At 40.9% G+C, this 20,834-nt stretch overlaps 1 protein-coding gene across 1 annotated transcript in view; it reads right to left on the reverse strand.

The window, feature by feature from the left end:
• cpe (carboxypeptidase E) overlaps positions 1–20,834 on the reverse strand; it is a 131,577-nt gene that overhangs the window by 23,617 nt on the left and 87,126 nt on the right. The window contains exon 2 of the mRNA XM_039759621.1: positions 9,156–9,352. Within this exon, the coding sequence (XP_039615555.1) occupies positions 9,156–9,352 (197 nt within the window). The remainder of the gene's footprint in view (positions 1–9,155; positions 9,353–20,834) is intronic.

The following is a 20,834-nucleotide window of genomic DNA, read 5'->3' on the forward strand; positions in this document are numbered from 1 at the left end:
TTTAGAGACTCAAGCAAATTGGCATTAAAACCGGTTTCCAGTTTGGTTTGAATTATCCCAATGTCCTCTTCCAGTTCTTTAATGGCCATGGTGACCTTTCTAGAAGAATGTTCAGAATAAAACTGGCAAAAGAGTTTAATTTGGACCTTGGAGACGTCCCACCATTGCTTCAGAGATGAGAATTCATTTTGCTGAGTCTCCATTTGTCCCAAAAGAGACGAAAGTGTTGAAGAAATAGAGAGTCTTTAAGAAGTTTAGTATTAAAATGCCAGAAAGATTTAAAATTACGCTCAGACCCCAAAGAGAAACGAGTGAGAGCTAAACTATGGTCTGAAAACCCTGTGGGCAGAAGACAAGAGCCCAAAATGAGGTTCAGATTGTGCCGAACGTATAAATCCTGTCCAGCCTTGCCATGGATAACATGCCACTGGAGGCCTTGAGCCATGTGTACTGTCTTGCTGTCGGGTTCGACTCTCTCCACACATCCACAAGTTCTTGCTGATGAAGGACCGACTGCAACACCTTGACTGACCCCGGGTGAGGCTCAGCGCCATTCCTGTCCATCTCTGCATTTTCAGTGCAATTAAAATCGCCAGCTAAGAACACACGTCCTCTGAACTGCACTCAGCTAGCACGTCTTTTAACAAAAGAAAAAGAAACTCTCTTTGCCTTCATTTGGAGCGTAGACATTTAAGAAAATAATGTTTTACCCTGAATACGCAACGACCTTCATGAGACGACCTTTAATTTGCTCAAAACAGTCAATGGACTCGGGAGAAACGCCTTACTGAAGAGCACTGCCACCCCTGCGCTGGCACTGGAGCCGTGGCTCAGAATCGATGTCCCACTCCAGTCCCTCTGCCACTCCGACTCATTCATTGGGTCAGTATGAGTTTCTTGAAGAAAAGTAACATCTAGTTTTTTCTGTTCCAAATATTGAAAAGTACGGCTCTCTTTAAGGAGTCTCTGCAGCCGTTAACATTCAAAGAGCCCAAAGAGAAAACAGGCATTAGAAAGAAAAGAAACGGAGCAGCAATGACAAGAAGAACTTTAACTAATGAAAAAGAGAGGAGCTGGTGTGGAGCCATTATGTGCTGGAGGTGAGAGACTTTCTAACTTTGCTGATAACATTCTTTAACCGATTAAATTCTTTTCTTTCCATTCCCAAAGGAACAGCATTGCGTAACTCGCTTGGCTGAAACCAAAAAAAGTTCCAGGTCAGGAAAATGTTCTACAACATTCACCTTCCTTTTGCCTTCAAGAAAATCCAGAAAGCTCAGAATGCTTTCTGTGCTGTATTCGGTTTTTCCAAGAGTGCCAGTTAAATTGTCACTTGACATACAAGAGTCACTGTCCTCACCACCCTGCTGACTCCCCTCACACTCTGGGCTAATTGTCACCTCTCTGGTACTTAGAAAACGATTCTTCAAAGACACGTCAGCCCCTCTGTCAGGTTCATTTTGTTACTTCTCTTGGCTCCTACTCCACCATCTGAGGTTTCTTTCCTCTTTCTGGGGAGTGTCATCCATTCTTCTTCAACATTCATTTCCTCAACAATTCCAGCTTTTTCTTCCCTAACTGCACTGCCTGAATTAGTGCCTGGTTCAGTTTCTGCCACAGCTTTGACATTTAAGAGAGGGCAAGCAGTTTCACTGTGGACTGTGGACTCAGGACTGGCCTCGGCCTGCTCATCCACCTTAGATGGCTCACAGGTAGCAGCGTCAGCATTCAGACTTTCAATGTCATCCACCTCAGTTGGTGTAGTTTCAATGACAGGCTGCATAACCTCGGCCTTAGCTTGGCCCTTTTCTTCATCCTGATTTATATTCACAGTAGAGGACTTCAACTCGGCCTGGCCGATCCATCCACTTCAGGCATTTTTATCTCAGCTTTCTTTATTTCACTCCTTTCAACTGTGGAGCTACAACTGGGTATCTGATTATCAGAACTTCCTACAGTTGAGCTAAGAGTACCTGTGGATACCTCACAGACAACAATCTGCTGATCTTCAGCATCGGAGTCGGAGTCCTCAGACTCATCCTCTACATCTGACTCACTCACTGCATTTATGTTTCCCTCCCATAGCATGACTACCATCAGCTCTTTTACAGTCAACTGCTTTGTGCCCTGCACGGCCACATTTAAAACATTTCATTGAATCAGAAGATATAAACACAATATAGTCACATCCATCTACTTTGAACTTCAGAGCAACATCTAACTCACTGTAACCTCTGTTGAGGAGCATAAAAACCTGTCTCCTAAATGAGACCACATGTTTTAATTCTGGCTGTTTACACCCCAAAGGAATCATAGTAATGTCAGAAATAATCTCGCCATACCCTCAATTCATTACGTAGCAGTTCATTCTTCAAGAAAGGAGGAATATTAGAGATTATAATCCTCTTTGCAGGAGTTGAAAGCGCAAAACAGAAATGAGGGTTCCATTAATGACTAGGCCTTCCTGAACCAGTTGGTGAACTAAGGCCTCTTCATTTAAAATATCACGACAGCCTTATTCATTCTTGAAGCAGAGATAATGTTTTTACATCCAATTATTTTTCCAATTTCAGTAACACACTTCTCTACTGAAACTACTGGATCAACAATCAGCTTGATGCCATTTCTTCTGCTAAGTTTTTCAAAGCCATGTGGCAAAAGGCCTGGCTGTATCCCTCGGGACACAGCCATCCTAGCCACTTCTTTTTAAAAAAAACACTAAATAAACTTGAAATAATGACTATATATAAATAACACAGCTAAGAATTAAGAGAAATGACTAGAAAAAAGAAATAAAAGAAAAAAATGAAAAAAAGAAAAAGCTAAACTCAACTCACTCTCCTGCTAGCACAAAGGCCACTTCCACTCCAGACCAAAGCAATCGACACACAGAGAAACAGCAAGACAAGATAGATAGATAGATAGATAGATAAGGCACTATATGATAGATAGATAGATAGATAGATAGATAGATAGATAGATAGATAGATAGATAGATAGATAGATAGATAGATAGATAGATAGATAGATATGAAACTACATAATAGATAGATAGATAGATAGATAGATAGATAGATAGATAGATAGATACTTTATTAATCCCAAGGGGAAATTCACATAATCCAGCAGCAGTATACTGATACAAAACACAATATTAAATTAAATAGTAATAAAAATGCATGTAAAAGCAGACAATAACTTTAAATAATGTTAGCATTTACTCCCCCGGATGGAATTGAAGAGTCGCATAGTGTGAGGGAGGAACTATCTCCTCAGTCTGTCACTGAAGCTACTCCTCTGTCTGGAGATGATCCTGTTCAGTGGATGCAGTATTCTTCATGATTGACAGGAGTTTGCTTAGTGCCTGTCGCTCTGCCACAGATGTTAAACTGTCCAACTTTACTCCTACAATAGAGCCTGCCTTCTTAACAAGTTTGTCCAGGCGTGAGGCGTCTTTCATCTTTACGCTGCCTCCCCAGCACACCATCGCATAGAAGAGGGTACTCACCACATCTGTCTGGTAGAACATCTGCAGCATCTTACTGCAGATGTTGAAGGATGCCAACCTTCTCAGAAAGTATAGTCTGCTCTGACCTTTCTTACATAGAGCATCAGTATTGGCAGTCCAGTCCAATTTGTCATCCAGCTGCACTCCCAGATATTTATAGGTCTGCACACAGTCACCTCTGATGATCACAGGGTCCATGAGGGGCCTGGGCCTCCTAAAATCCACCACCAGCTCCTTGGTCTTGCTGGTGTTAAGGTGTAAGTGGTTTGAGTCGCACCATTTAACAAAGTCTTTGATTAGCTTCCTGTACTCCTCCTCCTGCCCACTCCTGATGCAGCCAACTTTTGCACGTGGCAGGACTCCGAGTCGTATTAGAAGTCTGATGTATGTTGGCTGAACAGGACCGGAGAAAGTACAGTCCCCTGCGGCGCTCCTGTGTTGCTGACCACAATGTCAGACCTGCAGTTCCCAAGACGCACATATTGAGGTCTGTCTGTAAGATAGTCCACAATCCATGCCACCAGGTGTGAGTCTACTCCCATCTTAGTCAGCTTGTCTCTAAGGAGCAGAGGTTGGATGGTGTTGAATTCTTACAGCACCACTGCCTCTGTCCAAGTGGGAGAGGGTAATTAAAACATACAATGAACGGCTCTTCTCCTGCCAGATTACTGATATGTCCTTGTAAAAAAGGCCCATGTGCCTTTAAGGTGCTGAAGCACGGTCACGTGAAAATCGAGGAGTGTGCAGTGAGCTTGTGAGTTTGTGAGATGTACCTCTAGACTGTGGATTGGTGGAGTCCAAGCTCTTTAGAGATGGTTTTGTCACCTTTTTCAGCCTGATGAGTATCAACAACTCTTTTTGTGAGGTACTCAGAAATCTCCTTTGTTCGTGCCATGATACACTTCCACAAACGTGTTGTGAAGAGCAGACTTTGATAGGTCCCTGTTCTTTAAATAACACAGGGTGCCCACTCACAGCTGATTGTCATCCCATTGGTTGAAAACACCGGACTCGAATTTCACCTTCAAACTAACTGATCATCCGTGAGGTTCACATACTTTTGCCACTCACAAATATGTAATATTCGATCATTTTCCTCAATAAATAAATGACCAAGTATAATATTTTTGTCTCATTTGTTTAACTGGTTTCTCTTTATCTACTTTTAGGACTTGAGTGAAAATCTGATGATGTTTTAGGTCATATTTGTGCAGAAATATAGAAAATTCTAAAGGGTTCACAAACTTTCAAGCACCACTGCATTTAGAAGTCAAGTGTTAAATGTTAGAGAGAAAACTGTTCTGAATTAGTAGTTAGGTTAACATTTTATGTTACTTAGTTAGTCAGTCAGTCATTATCTAAACCGCTATATACTAACACTGGGTCACGGGGGTCTGCTGGAGTCATTCCCAGCCAACACAGGGCATAAGACAGGAACAAATCCCCGGGCAGGGCGCCAGCCCACTTCAGGGCACACACATGCACACCCACACCCACACTAGGACCAATTTAGAATCCCCAATGCACCTAACCTGCATGTCTTTGGACTGTGGGAGGAAACCCACGCAGACACGGGGAGAACATGCAAACTCCACACAGGGAGGACCCAGGAAGCAAAATGTTGCTTAGTGTTTATTATTATTATTACCGTAGATCCCATTAATACCATTTAGTAAAACAGAGGATGTACTCTGTTAAATATAGATTCAGCCTGTAAATTCTTGGGATATTGCATTAAATCTTTAAGATATGATGTGCATAAATATGGATATAAACCTGCTATGTTACCACATTGAAACTGTAACTGCAAATACCTTACGTTGATAGTGTGTAGCTATAGTGCCACCTATTGGACATTTGTGTATTGCATAGTAAAATAACATTTATATATGTACTAAATGTCTTATTTTGTTGTTTGCCTGTTAGAACCACACACATACTCACCTACCTGTACAGTTGTTCTACTTCATGTGAATTTCTGGCATTTCAACATTAAAGCAATGTTCCTGCAATGGCTGGATTAGTTCCTGTGTTCTAACCGACACACCACAGCGACTACAGCGAATTGAAAGTCTGCCTTCTCAACTTCCTTTCCAATAGTCCTGTTAAGGGATGTTTCTTTCTTTGATAACATGTTAAATTTCTACCACACATCGCATCTCTGGTTCTCCATGACATTCTCATATTTTCCCTCTGCTTGTTGGGGTTTTTTTATCACGTTTTGGTCCGACAGTTACAAAGAAGCGTGTCTGGGGTACGTGGCAGTGCATGAGTTTAAAAACAGTGGTGTGACTCGGACCCCCATGAGTATACAGTAGGTTTGCGGCCATGGAGAACTTGCTCTGGGAATTGCAGCCGTCCCTCACTGAGGCTCCATGTATCATGTGCCGCACCTGTACTCACTGGGCTTTAAAGGAGTCTGAGAGTGAGAAAAGGGAAAAAAGATTGAAAGAAAGCAAGAATGTCAGACAAAGAAAAAGTGGAGGGAACATCAAGAGAGAGAAAATATCAGGATCGAGGCTGAAAGGAGGCCCAGGATTCGCCGTGAGGGGCGAGAGGAGCAGAGATCAAGGGGTGGGCTTGCACACGTTAAGTATCATATGGGTGGATGTGGGAGCTGGGCTTGGTGGTCCCTACATACGACGAGGGATGGTGGTGGGAACAAGAGGCAAGTGCACTTGCTGACATCTTGGCTATGCTAAGCAGCCCAGCAGACGGGATTAGAGAGACATGATGGAGCACAAGGGGCAGGAAGAAGAATTTTGTGTTCATTCTTGAATTTAACCTTTTGATACTCTATATGTTCAATTTCCTCAAAATAACTATTCATGGTGGCTCTAAAATCGGTACTGACCCCTACTCTCTTTTCTGTTTCTTTTTCCGGTTTCTTTGTGGTGGTGGCCTGCGCCACCACCACCTACTCAAAGCTTCATGATGCTCCAACAATGATGGATGGATTAAAAGGCAGAAGTCTACATGACCATCATCATCATCATCAAGCCCTTCCGTGAGAATCCTAAATCCAAAGAGGACTGTTTCATTTATGTTAGGTAGAATGCCCAGAGGGGACTGGGCGGTCTCATGGTCTGGAATCCCTACAGATTTTATTTTTTCTCCAGCCGCCTGGAGTTTTTTGTTTTTCTGTCCCCCCTGGCCATTGAACCTTACTCTTATTCGATGTTAATTAATGTTGATTTATTTTGTTTTATAATTGTGTCTTTTATTTTTCTATTCTTTATTATGTAAAGCTCTTTGAGCTACTGTTTGTATGAAAATGTGCTATATAAATAAATGTTGTTGTTGTTGTTGTAACCTGCTTATTGGATGGATTTATTTAACACCCGCTAGATTAGGGGAATGCGCCAATAGCGTGTTGACGCACCCACCACACGACGAACCACCTGGATTGGGACCCGAGTGCAGGACACTGGCTTTATTGAGGTTTATTTATTGAAGTGCAGTGCGCATTTTGAACATTGTTGGACTTTTGATTGGTGCTGTTAATAAAATGCACTGAGCACTTTTGCACCGACCTTGTTGTTTGTCCTCACTGCCCTAGTCCATCCTTGGTTATGACTATCGATATCCCGGGATCAGGAAGGCTGCAGGCACCTGGAGCACCCCAAAGACATACGCGGAAAGTTATCTGGCAATGCTAAACTGGCCCTGGGTGGGCATAGACATGAATGGACCCTTTAGTGGGTCACTGGTCTTGTGCCCAGTGCTGCCAAGACAGTCTCCGGCTCACTGAAAGGCTTAAATGAAGTAAGTAAGTTTGAGAATACTATGTTTGTAGAAGTCAGATATTAATTTTCTGTAAATTATACTTATGCGATTAATCATTTCATCTTTAATATTTGTAATTAATTTAGACCACTTTGCAGAGACTTGTTTTCATTTCGACATTAAAGAGTCTTTTTATGCTGATCAGGGTCAAAAAAAAAACAAAACAAATTAAAACAAATGTGATATAATGTTGTATAACAATAAAATTAGAAAACTTCCAAGGGGGTGAATACTTATACTGGCACTGCATCATAAAGAAAAAAAAATGTGTATGTGAGCGTCAGTAGGCTTCACGCCCCAGGAACCAAGTTGCCCGAACTATTCTGTAACATTTCAGTAGTTATTTACTGCTGATCTTTCTGATCATAAAATAGGTCATTATGATAGAAATGGTTGGGAAGAATTCAAAATTTAATTGCAGAATGACGGTGTTTGAGGGTTCCTCTCGAGTGTCTCTTTCTCTTGCACGATTTTGCTCAAAAACTAATCAGCATATCGTCATCTCATATTTTTCCTGTCCAGCCGTTTTAGCTCTAGAGCGTCCTCAAGAAATTGTGACACGCAGGCAGACACACAACCATCGTCGAGATTTCGGTATCAGGTGACCCTAAAATGTCGAGATCTGTCGAAAACCGGAGATCACAATTTTTGACGAATCTAAAGCTTTCACTCCTCCCTGTAGATCACGGGTGGGCAGATTCAGTCCTGGAGGGCCGCAGTGGTTGCTGGTTTTTGTTTCCGACCCAGTTGCTTAATTAAAAACCAATCCTTGTCAATTATTTAATTTCATGGGTTGTTAGTGCTTTAACTCTGCCAGGTCAAGTCATTCCTATATCCTAGATTTTTTTTCCTTTCTAAGGATATCATCCAAATGATTTGAAGTTTAAAACAGACGAGTTATTCTCAGTCCTTCACTTTTTTCTCTTCACTTTCCTTCCAAGGATTTAATTAAACCCAATAGTGCATGAGAAATACACACAGAGGTGTAAATGGAAACAAGCTAAATGGAGAAATGCTGGTTTGTTTTGTCATTTGCATGTTATTGCTAATAAGGAGCCACTAAAAAACGAGACTACAATTGTTTAAGACTAAAATAAGCAATAAGGGTTCAAAATCTTAACGAGTGAGACAACTAAAGTGAAGCAGAAGTGTTACTTGAGCAATGAGTGCTTCTTAATAAGCAATTGGGTTGGAGCAAAAACCTGCAGCCACTGCGGCCCTCCAGGACTGAATCTGCCCACCCCTGCTGCGGTTGGGGGTTTTGTAAAGTAATAATAGTTAATCAACAGCACCGCCCCTCAACATGTTCTGCACAAAGCGCCAGCTCATCTGATGGCACAAATACACACACACTAAGTTTTGAGACACCAAACAACCTTGCATGCACATCACTGAGATGAGAGGTGGGATTGCTGGAGCTGACTGTAGGCAGATACAAGAAGAACGTGCAAACTTCACACAGAGAGTGATGGAGCCTGGACTTGAACCCAAAGCTGAGAGCAGTTATAATGTGCTAGCCTATTTTTTGTCATTCTCAAACCAGCTTGATCCAAGGCAGATTTGTTGAGGTTGGAGCCTATACTGGCAGCACTGGGTGCAAGGCACGAGGCAGTCCTAGCTAGGGCACCACTCCTGCACACACATACAGTACACACTGGCACTGGTGCCAGTCAAAACCACCAGCATGTGTTTGGGAATATGTGAAGAGTACCTGCAACAAAACCCACCAAGTTATGGAAATAATGCAGAAGCTTCAACCCCTTCCCATATTACTAATTTTATAACATTTAAAGTGTTTTCCCAGAAATAATCAAAGCAAAAAAAAAATGGATGGACGGAAGGCTCAGCATTAAACAAGTACCTGGGAGGCAGCCTTTTCAAAGCCGTCTGGGTTCATTGAAGGCATGAGGTGGATCCGTGTGCTGTGGATCAGGTTGATGATGGTCTCGTTTCCTTTCTGGTATTCATTACAAAGGTACTGAGCGAGGAAAATAATCAGCTCTCTGCCCACGGCCTCATTTCCATGCATGTTTGCGATGTATTTGAACTCGGGTTCACCTAGAAGAAAGAAAAAAAAATGAAAAGACACTTGTAATCCAAACAGCTCAAACTGTAAGGACTCCTGTATTTTTTTACTAATTGACTGCAAGAATGGCACAGTGGTGCAGTGGGTAGCGCTGCCACCTCGCAGTTAGGAGACTCAGGTTTGCTTCCCGGGTCCTCCCTGTGTGGAGTTTGCATGTTCTCCCCGTGTCTGCGTGGGTTTCCTCCCACAGTCCAAAGACATGCAGGTTAGGTGCATTGGCAATTCTAAAATGTCCTTGGTGTGTGTGTGTGTGTGCCCTGTGGTGGGCTGGCGCCCTGCCCAGGGTTTGTTTCCTGCCTTGTGCGCTGGGATTGGATTCAGCAGATGCCCGTGACCCTGTACTTAGGATATAGCGTGTTGGATAATGGATGGATGGATGGACAGCAAGAATGGAAGATTACCAGAAACGTTTCAAAGTAAAAACGGGTGACAGGTCAGTATGGGCAGATCTTTAAGGTTTGAAATGTTATGCTACACTTCCCTCATTTTGTTCTTTCAAAATTAAAAACTGTACCTCTTTTGATTCCATCTTGCCTGAAGAAGGGGCCTGAGTTGCCTAGAAAGCTTGCATTTTGTAATCTTTTTAGTTAGCCAATAAAAGGTGCCATTTTGCTTGACTTCTCACTACATTCACAATGGCTAACATGGTAGAACATTACTACAAGTCTAATTTAAAATAATGATATCAGGTTAGTAGTGCAATGCACATTTGAAAACTAACCCACTGGCAAAAGCTCCTGTGCCATCTCATGGGGCAGCACGTCCGTCTGCAATGCATCTCATTGTTAATGATGAACCAGCTACCTAAGGGATGATCACAGGGTGAACCATCACATAACGCAACAGTCTCTTGAATTCCAGTTGGTTAACTTCCTGCTGCTCTGTTCCACAGATTGACTTTGTGAAGGAAGGTTTTAGTGGTGATTATTAGAAAAGAAAGTCTCAATTGTGGTGAAGCTCGCTTTTCCAGGACTGCTCTACTGATTGTTAGGTAGAGAGGTCTGAAGGGGAAGCCGATGTTTAATTTCAGTAATGACAATCCTGAAATGCTGTTACCATACCATTTTATATTTGGGTTTTTTGGTACTATTCCAGTTCCAGTACACCATGTAACCCCTGTGTGGATAGCGCTTTGAGTACTGAGAAAAGTGCTATATAAATGTAATGAATTATTATTATTATTATTATTATTATTACTGAACAAATTACACCTGCTTATCCATGCAGTTATTTAATCAGCCAATCATGTGGTAGCAGTTCAATACATAAAATCATACAGATACAGATACATGTCAAACACCACAATGGGAAACAAATGTGATTTTGACCGTGGCATGATTTTTGGTGTTGGATGGGCTGGTTTGAGCATTTCTGTAACTGCTTATCTCCTGGGATTTTCATGCGTAAGAGTCTTTAGAATTTACTCTGAGAAGGACTTGTACAGAAAATATCACTATATGCAGAGAATATGGTACTGTATATCAGACCTACAAAATTCTGTGCCAGCAGCCCTAAAGGCATTAGCTGAATTTCAGAAGATATCTGGACTTAAAATCAAATTGAACAAGAGCGTGCTTTTTCCTGTGAATTCTCTAGCACATAATATCAGACTGGGCACTGTCCCATTTATCTTAGCAGATCGGTTTAAATCAGGGGTGCCCAACTCCAGTCATGGAGGGCTGCAGTGGCTACAGGTTTTCATTCCAACCCTTTCTTAATTAGTGATCTGTTTTTGCTGCTAATTAACTTCTTTTGAATTCATTTTAATTGTCTTGTTTTTAAGATTTGTTCCTTTGAATTGGTTCATTTCTTTCCTTAAATGGCACCCAAACAGAAATGAAATGTGAGGTGAGTGAGCCAACAGAAGACCAACTCAATCAGTGACTTAAACTCCAACCAAGTTCACTCCAACCAGTTGCTTAATTAGGCGCCGAGTCTTGTTGTTAATTAAACCCGTTCTTTAATTCCATGGCTTGTTGCTGCTCTCATTGTGCAATAGCAGACATTTTGGTCTGGAACCCCTACAGATTTTATTTTTTTCTCCAGCCTTTGGAGTTTTTTTATGTTTTTTCTGTCCACCCTGGCCATCGGACCTTACTCTTATTCTATGTTAATTAATGTTGACTTATGTTTATTTTTTATTGTGTCTTCTATTTTTCTATTCATTGTGTAAAGCACTTTGAGCTACATTTTTTTGTATGAATATGTGCTATATAAATAAATGTTGATTGATTGATTTCCGAAATTATGGATTTTCTCTTTCCTAAGAGCAGATCAGCATTCCTGAGACCTTCACCTTTCTTTATTTTCAGATATTGTATGATCGTCACAGTTTGCTGGTCCTGTTTTGACTCATTTTGTATCTCATTATTGTTTGGCTGCTAATTAAGGAAAAAGAAACAATTGAGGGGTCTGAGTCTTCAACAGCAAGTCAAATAAAATGAATTAGCACCAAAAACAAGTCACTAATTAAGAAAAGGGTAAGAATGAAAACCTGCAGCCACTGCGGCCCTCTAGGACTGGAGTTGGGCACCCCTGGTTTAAATAAACCATGTGTATCCCTTCAAGGACACAATTCACCCATTTTCTAATGGCTACTTCCAAAATGATAACGCACAATGTCACTAGGCAAAAAATGATCTCAAACTGGTTTCATGAACATGACAATGACTTCAGCAATCTTCAGTGGTCTTCCCAGTCACCGGATCTGAAAACAACAGAACACCTTTTGGGATGTGGCAGAACAGGATTTTCGCAGCGTGAATGTATAAATGCCGAATCTCCAGAGATAGTGTGATGCAATCATGTCAACATGGACCAGAATGTCAAAGGAATGCCAATTCCAACATCTTGTGGAATCCATCCCATGAAGAACCAAGTGTTTTGAGAGCCAGAAATGACCCTAGCCAGTTTATGTATAGTAGTTTCTAATAATTTGCTCAATAGGCATGACTGGTATTTTTTTTTTTCTTAAAGCAGTGTGTGTGTGTGTGTGTCTTTTATAATAAAGAAGAGAGACGTTTTGAGGTAAGAAGGACAGAAGCTTTTTCAGTGAGGTAGTTATTGTAACTAATCATGGTGTCACAGATTGGAGACATGTGCATGTTGGTTAGCATATGCAAATAAGAATTTCAGAATTCAAATTACACTTTGAATACGGGGCAGAATTGGCTCTGAGGCTAAGGATCTGCATTGGTATCCGGAAGGTTGCCAGTTCAAATCCCCATTACTGACAAATGTAAAATGGCTGACCCTGTGCTCTGACCCCAAGGGGTAAACTAACAAGTTCCTAATATAAGAAAATCTATAAGGTGAAATAAAGAACAATATTTTTAAAAAATTAATAATTAAATGCAGTTCTGTAGCCAGAAGTGAACAAATGCAAACGACATAACTTCCACATGGTGGCAGCAGAGATCAGTAGCTGGTGCAGCTTGAGGAGGTCAACTGAAAATTACATTTAGCATTCACTCAGCATACTGGACTGCATGTTAATATCGAAGAAGGCAAGCTGTGAATTTTAAAGACTCCATCTTTCAAATGCATTAAAATAAATGCATGAATACTACATACTCATTTTATGTTTATAGGGTGGTCCAGATCTAATTACAAGGGTTCCTCGGGTTACAACGTTTCGACATACAACGTTTCAAGTTTACAACACTCACTCCCATAAAAAGTTAAAATAAATTGAGACATGAGAAGGAATAAAGGTAAGCATTTTTTACACTCATTCTTTCTGTTACTACAGTACAGTGTACAGTACAGTATATGTATGTCCTTTTCTTTTTTCTCAGGCTTAGATTTTGTGTTTTTATGTTCTAGATTATGATTTTGCAAATGTGTTAAGATAGGTAAGTGACTTAGGCTAGAGTGTGTTTCGACTTACACCAAAATTCGGGTTACATCACTGTTGTAGGAACGGAACTGTGTCGTAACCCGAGGAACCCCCTGTATGCAATTTTCATTACACTATAACTTATTAAGTTTTTTACATAGAAAATCACTCGAAAAATCCCAGACCATCGAGAAGAGTGGCAACTGACGACATGAAGAATCGTCTTTGTGCCGGACTGGAATCATCCCCACATAAATCAAAGTCATCCAGACGATCTGGATCTGCATAATTAGATCTGGACCACCCTGTAGAACAGCTGTCCATTAATAATTACTGCCAAAGATAATGTTCCAAATATGGATGGATATTTAATGCCTCTTTCATTTCCTGCTGCTTGCTTATTTTTTAGGATGAACCAAGATTAAGAAAGAAGCCGAAAGAGATAATTGTTGACTTCAGGGTGGCCCAAGTTGTCGACTTCCCATTGCACATCAAGAGCTCTGAGGTGGAGTTGGTCATGAGCACCAAATTTCTTGGTGTGCACCTGGCAAGTGACCTTACTTGGTCAATTAACACCACCTCCACAGCCAAGGAGGTGCAGCAACATCTCCGGTTCCTTCAGAGGCTGAAGAAGGCAAGCATGCCTCAAACCATTCACACCGCATTCTACAGGGCCAAACATCGAGATCACGTCTGCTCTGGCATCTGCTGTGTCTCTAACCAATAAGGTCCTACAACAGATGGTGCACACTGCAGAGGAGATTGTTGGGACCTCTCTGCCCTCCCTTAAAGAGATCCTTAAAAAGTGTTGCATCCATAAAGCCTTTAGCAGCACTGTGAAGGATCGTTCCCACCTCTCCCACCGTCTCCTTGTTTGACCTCCATCTGGCAGAAAGTACTGTTGTATCCAAGCAAGTTCTGTCAGGTTCTTCAACAGCTTCTCCACTTTGGCTCTTTGGACTCTGAACTCTGTGCTGCTATCCCACCCATGGCCTCAAATCTGCTCCTAGGGGCTTATTTATGCAGTACATTTGTTACACTTGTTACTATTATTAGTTATTGTTATTACTTGTTTCTCTCTGTTTCAAATTATTACTACCTATTTACTTGCCTATTATTGTTTTATCCATTTACAGTCGACCCTCTATGGGTTCTGCATCTGCGGAATCAAACAACAGCAAAAGCAAAATGAGGGGAAAACAATCCAGAATATTCCATCCATCCATCCATTATCCAACCGGCTATATCCTAACTACAGGGTCACAGGGGTCTGCTGGAGCCAATCCCAGCTAACGCCAGCCCACCACAGCCAGAAAATTCCAAAAAGAAGGACTTGAACTTGCCGCGCGCCGAGCACTACGATGAATGCATGCGAATTGAGTGATATGTAGTCACACTCGACATAGAATTGGAAAAAACGGCTCATAGGCTTAAACTTACAGCTCCTATATAACAGCCAGTTGCTGAGCCACCACACTGCTCTTAGGTTTCCTCTACCGTTACGCGGCAATCGCGTCCTTTTGAACAGAAAAGCTCTTTCTCGCTCACCTATCCTACCTCCGTTTCTGAACGCTACCAATTGCCAATTTAGGAAGCGGTTTCTCTACACTTCTCGAAGTACTGTAGTACAAAACAGAAAAAGACATACAGTACACATCTTCTGGAACATCAAGATACTCAAACAAAGAAGACTAAATAATTAATAACCAAAAACCTACAGAACTCGGACTTCCTTAAAGCGTTGACCCCCAATTCAATTCAGTAAAAATGAGTCCGTCCATCAGCCCGCAGACACCTGGCCGGGTCAGCGGCTTTAATATTAGGTTAAGGTTCTGCTTGTGCAAAATGCTCTATAGAAACGGTATTTGGACCCACACTGGCCGCCTGCATATAATCAGTACACTGTAGATGTAATACTAAAGTTTCAGCCGACGAAACCGCTATTACGGGCGGGGACACGCGTGCGCACAGCTGTAAGCGCTGCCCCGTGTTTTTTGTATCAAAAGCGGTTCCATCATCAACCCCGACAGTAAGGCGCCGTGAGAACCTTGGCATCATATTGTGTGTTTGTTTCTGTGCAAAACGGTCCTTAAAAAAGCAGTTACGTTGTCCAATTAATCACTTAAAGGCTAAAAAGGAAGCGTAAAGTGCCATCACTCAACCAGAAAATAAAAATCTTAGATATTTTGAAAAGTGGCATGTCGCGTGCTGAAATCATTATTCCTTAAATAATACAGTGTAGGCTAATAACTATTTGAATAGCATTTAGATTGCATTAGCTTTTATAAGTAATCTAGAGATCATTTAAAGTATACGGGAGGATGATTGTATATAGGTAATGCGCAAAAACGATACCATTTTATGTAATGGACTTGAGCCTCCTCTGATTGTTTGAGATCCTGGAACCAATCCCTGCGGATATGGAGGTCCAGTTGTATAGTATAGTATAGTATAGTATAGTATAGTATAGTATAGTATAGTATAGTACAGTTCTTTACCCAGAGCCGGATCTACGATTTTTCCTGTCATATAGGCGCCCAGCACCTTCTTTGCTTTGAGACCTGTACATTGTGACCTGGAAACAGCGAAGTATTTAGGACCTCGAATTCACAATTTGGAAATGTCGAGTTATAGACACGTCTGTTTACAAGACTACTTCAGAAAAACACGCGCTTGAGGGGCCCCATTTTCAAAGTTTCAAAGTAAGTTGGAATCGGGCTCTATTAGTAGCCTTTATTTAATGCTCCTTCTGCTAAGCTTCTATTGATGGCAATTTAAAATACCAGCTAAACTTGTGTCTTTTGATGATGGTGATATTTTACATATATTTTTTTTGACTGATATATACCCGTAACATATACAGTACATGTCGTTTAAGTTAATAAAATAAATTGAAAACCTAGTGTAATGACAACAGTCAGTGAAAATGAGACTATAATGATTATTTTTAAATAGGAATCTTTTTTATATTTAAATAATGCCATCTACCTATCCAAAAAAATCGCAAAACTGCTTTAGCGTGCCCAGAGCAAATCTCCTAAATGGCGGTGAGCAACAGGGGACGATATTTGCTAAGTTTTAACACAAATTTTAATGTATGTCCATTTGGGTGACGATCATAGTTTGGGTTGAATGAGCTTTTTGCGATTTACTGTACAGCTACAGTCCTGTTGCCGTTTTCACAGTTTAATTTTATTTCGCCATGTCTGTCTCTTCGGAGGTTATTATTATTATTTGCATCATCATCATCATCATCATCATCATCGTTGTTGTTGTACGGGTTATTGTTGGAATGTGTATGTCGTCAGACGTTAAGACCGAACATCACTTGTATGCCAAAATTACAATAATACAATATAATCGTACATTCGCTTTGCGTCCGAGTGTTCGTAGGTCTGTATTGTTTAAAGAAATGTCACGTCGCCCAGTACCGTTTTTGGGCAGCAGATTGTGCTGCGCAAAGAGCAGACATTGGAGGCGCACAACGTAACACTTTTTTTTTTGTATTCTGGTCTGATCGGGACAAATTTTTCGAAACAAATTAAGAATAGGAATCTCTTGCACCCTGACCAGTATGCCTAGAAACGGCCCTGTCTTTAACTGTCTTGTACTTGTCCAGTTTTTTAACATCTACAGTATGCTGCACCGCGCTCCTGCCACTGTATGCGGTAATGCAGTTCAATGGATGACATGACAATAAAGCCACTTGACCTGACTCGACTCGACTCATTGCATGACAAAATGTTTTTTTTGGTAAATTGATTGGAAATTCAAACCTTGACTTTGAGCTTTACTTTGCCATTAGTGTTCTTCCAATTCCAATTTCTTCCGCAGACGTGAGATGAACACTCGCACAGTCTAGCCGGCAGGAAATGAACATATTAATAATGGTGGGTGAGGGACGCTATGCTGCCTGATAAAGCAAACCTGTGGATTTAATTAAAAATAAAGAGTAGCTGCTTTACAGAGCACAGAAAGTGACCCGGGGTACTGATTTCCAAAAGTGATTTCAGTGATCTCTCGGGCTCAATATTTGCTTTCTTTCTATCAAAGGCGCAGACAATTGAGAGAAAAAAGCTCCGTCTCCAAAGCTGTAAATGCATAAAAAAATAAAAAATTAAATACAAGAACTGCACCTTGGCAAATGAGGGGAAATCCAATACTTTAAATAAAAATGAACACGTCTAGTATAGCGTAGTGCGCAATAAAGATTGAAACTGGAAGAATCTCGTGCAGCACCATAGGTCGGCCTCGGCTGAACAGTACCATTCAAGCGATAATGACGTTATTTGTGAGCTGTATAAAAAATAATTGCTCTTCCCTACCTGACCAAACTACAGCATTCTTTGCCTGTTCGTCCTTTCGGGAAGTCCGATGAGGGGCGCTGTTTATTTGGCCTTTATTTCATGGAGCAGATAACGTTTCTGTCACTTCTCTGGTACTGTTGAGGCCGAGGCCGACCTGGTTATGCGCGAGATTCGTCCCTTTTAAAATTTTAATGGGCACTATGCTATACTAGCCATGTGTTCAGGTTAGAAAATGCACAGACTGGCTGTGACTTCATTTTAGTTTAAATTTTTGCAGCATCCTTGTATGTAGGTTGGGAGTGTGAGCTGATAGCGAATTGCCGCACCCACCACACGATGAACCACCTGGATTGGAACCCGAGTGCAGCGGGTGACACCTCAGCACCACACAGGAGCCGTGTGAGGTTTTATATGGTGGCTGGGGTGCCAATCCTGCCACCAACCCCCAAGACTTCCCTGTTAAGTTGGAAGACTGGATGCAGATTAATGTAGTCTTTCAAAAATAAATGGAAAAAGAGAGATTGAACTTTCATTTTATTAATATTCATTTTCATTTGCTTTTCTGCAAAAAGTACCTCCCATTACAAGAACTCTTACACTTTGGTGGGTCTCCTTTTTGCAACATTCATTTTTACTTTAATTATCTGCATTGTTGCTTGTTTTCGATTTTGCTGTGTTACCGTTGCCTTTGTTATGTGCCTTGTGTTTTATGGGTGGTGCCACAAGGGGGTGTGGTCACCTGTCAATCACTGCCAACACCTGCCCTCCCCCCTATATATCTGGATGGCCTCCCGCAGTTCCTGGCAGTTCATTTCGAATGCGCACAGGAGTGATGAGTTCATCTGCTTTTTGTAAATTCTGTGTGTCTTGTGACTTTTTTCGACCTTCTGCTCTATGTTTTGCCTTTGCTAGTGGACTCTGTATTGGGGCTTATTTAATTTGGATTGCCTTCTTGTTACAGGTAATTCAGTTTTACTGCTGTGCTCCACTGAGCTTCACTGTGATTGTAATACTTGTTTTTGTAAAAATAAATCTTATCAATCTATTATATAAAAAAATCTTGGGACGAGGTGAGACTTTTTCAGAGAGATAATTTCACGTCCCGCGAGATGAGACTTTGTGCCAAGGGATAAACTGAAAACCTAACAGGTCCGAGTGGGGGCAGAAATAAAAGAAAAACAGTAGAAGAAGAAAAGACAAAGAGTAGAAGACAAAGTAGAACGTCGTCAAGTGGTTCAAAAATGTTGGCGCAATAGATAGATAGATAGATACAAAGTAGATAGATAGATAGATAGATAGATAGATAGATAGATAGATAGATACTTTATTAATCCCAAGGGGAAATTCACAACACACACGCAGAGCAGGTTAGGGTTTATGAAAGTACTAAAATTCAAAGCTGAAATTATTAATCGGTGAAATAACGGAACAGCAAAAAGAGAACAAATATATGGCCATAGGTGATATGAGAGAGCTACTGCAAGTTTCATTTCAAAGAAAACACAGTTCGATCAGGTTTATATTTATGATCACGGAGAAGCGATATAACATAGAATCGAAAGAGTTAAACATTCGGACGTATTAGAAATTCTATAGTCAATAATGGATACAAATCCATACATCCAAAAGTATTGGCACTTTGCACAAAATTTATCTGAAAAACATAGACAAAGAAGTTTTCTTGGATTTCTATATGAATCAGAAAGATCACACTCACATATGTAATAAACCAACTTGTGACGAATTGTCAGCGATAATAGTTTCAAAAGACAGAGATATTAAAGACAGAGTTGATATTCGTGTTTATGCAAAATACAGCACTATTCATCGCAAGCAACAGATCCAGGAAATGGCTGGCGCGTGGGCCCAGCACGGGGGTTTGCGAGTGAAGCGAGCAGGGGGCAGAGCCCCCTAGTATTTTATAAAGATTTGGTGCTTACGCTTATTACTAGCCAAAGTTTAACGGCCATATCCCCCTCTATAGTGGATATTATTGGTAGTGTTTAGGACTCCTGGTTCACAACAAGTAATGATTCAGCACAAACTTTAACAAGAATTATAAGAATCATGAATCAGATCGGCAATAATTCTACATGTGTTTTTAAAATCTACCTGCAAAACAAAAAACACCGATGGCATCACGTATGCACCCTAGCAGCAGTTTTTTTGATTCACTAACTTGATTTAAGGATTCACTGAAAAGAGACATTCAAAAATGAATGGATTATTTGCTAAAGCATTAATGATGGCTGACCCTGCATTTTACTGCCCATCCCTGCTGTGTGCTATTTCATTGATTTAATCTACTACGTTTCCACTCCATTCTTCTGTATACTTGTGAAACTAGTGAGAAGTTCAGTCAGGTGGCATTGGTCTTAGTCCCATGTCCTCACCAGGAGGTACTGGACAACATCTTCAGAAAGTCGGGTACAGCCACCATAGCCTGAGAACTTTCTCCTCTGATGACCAATCTGCAGTGAGGACATCTTCACTCGCAACACTTGCCCCTCTTGCTATGATTAGGTCACCAGGGGTCTCATGTATAACGCCGTGCGTAGAACTCACTCTATAATATGGTGTAAGCACAAAAGAAGGAATGTGCGTACACACAGAAAAATCCAGATGCATAAATCTGTGCGTACGCAGACTTCCACGTTCTTCCACTACATAAATCCCGGTCAGCGTGAAAAGTAATGCACGTGCCTGCTGACCCGCCCCAACTCCTCCCAGAATTATGCCTTTTTGAATATGCAAATCAATATAAATAGTCCTTAAGCTCAGCCTTCTGTGAAAAGACAATGGGAAAAGCAAGAGGGAAAACAGAAGAATTTCAGCAAATACCAAGTGGAGGCAAAGAAAAACATACTATTTGTTGGTTTAAACTGTGGTGTAATTAACAAAAGGAAGTTGATCGAGTGACATAGCATGTCGGAGAAACTCAAAAGCTCAAGTTCACAAAGTCGCACAGTGCCCGAAATAAAAAAGAAGTTGTCAGATATCAAAGTCGTCGTGAAAAGGTGAGTCGTAGCCCACCGTCTGAGTGTCATATGAAAGCTTAGTAGGGTACAAACAAATAAAAATAGGCACACAGTGGGGAAAAAAGCACATAATGTCAACTTTAATCTCGAGATTTCCACTTTATTCACAGAGTTTATTTTGTCATTAAAGTAGAACATCATAAACTTCATCTTAAAATCGTTTAATTTACTAGTTCCTCAAATCCCATTGTAACTAAAGTAGCATGTTAAATGCTTTGTTTTGTATTTGATCTTCTATGTGCTCTATGTGTGTGAATCACTACGTGCTTCT

This window comes from Polypterus senegalus, chromosome 7, assembly GCF_016835505.1.
Source record: "Polypterus senegalus isolate Bchr_013 chromosome 7, ASM1683550v1, whole genome shotgun sequence".
NCBI classification, from domain to species: domain Eukaryota; kingdom Metazoa; phylum Chordata; class Cladistia; order Polypteriformes; family Polypteridae; genus Polypterus; species Polypterus senegalus.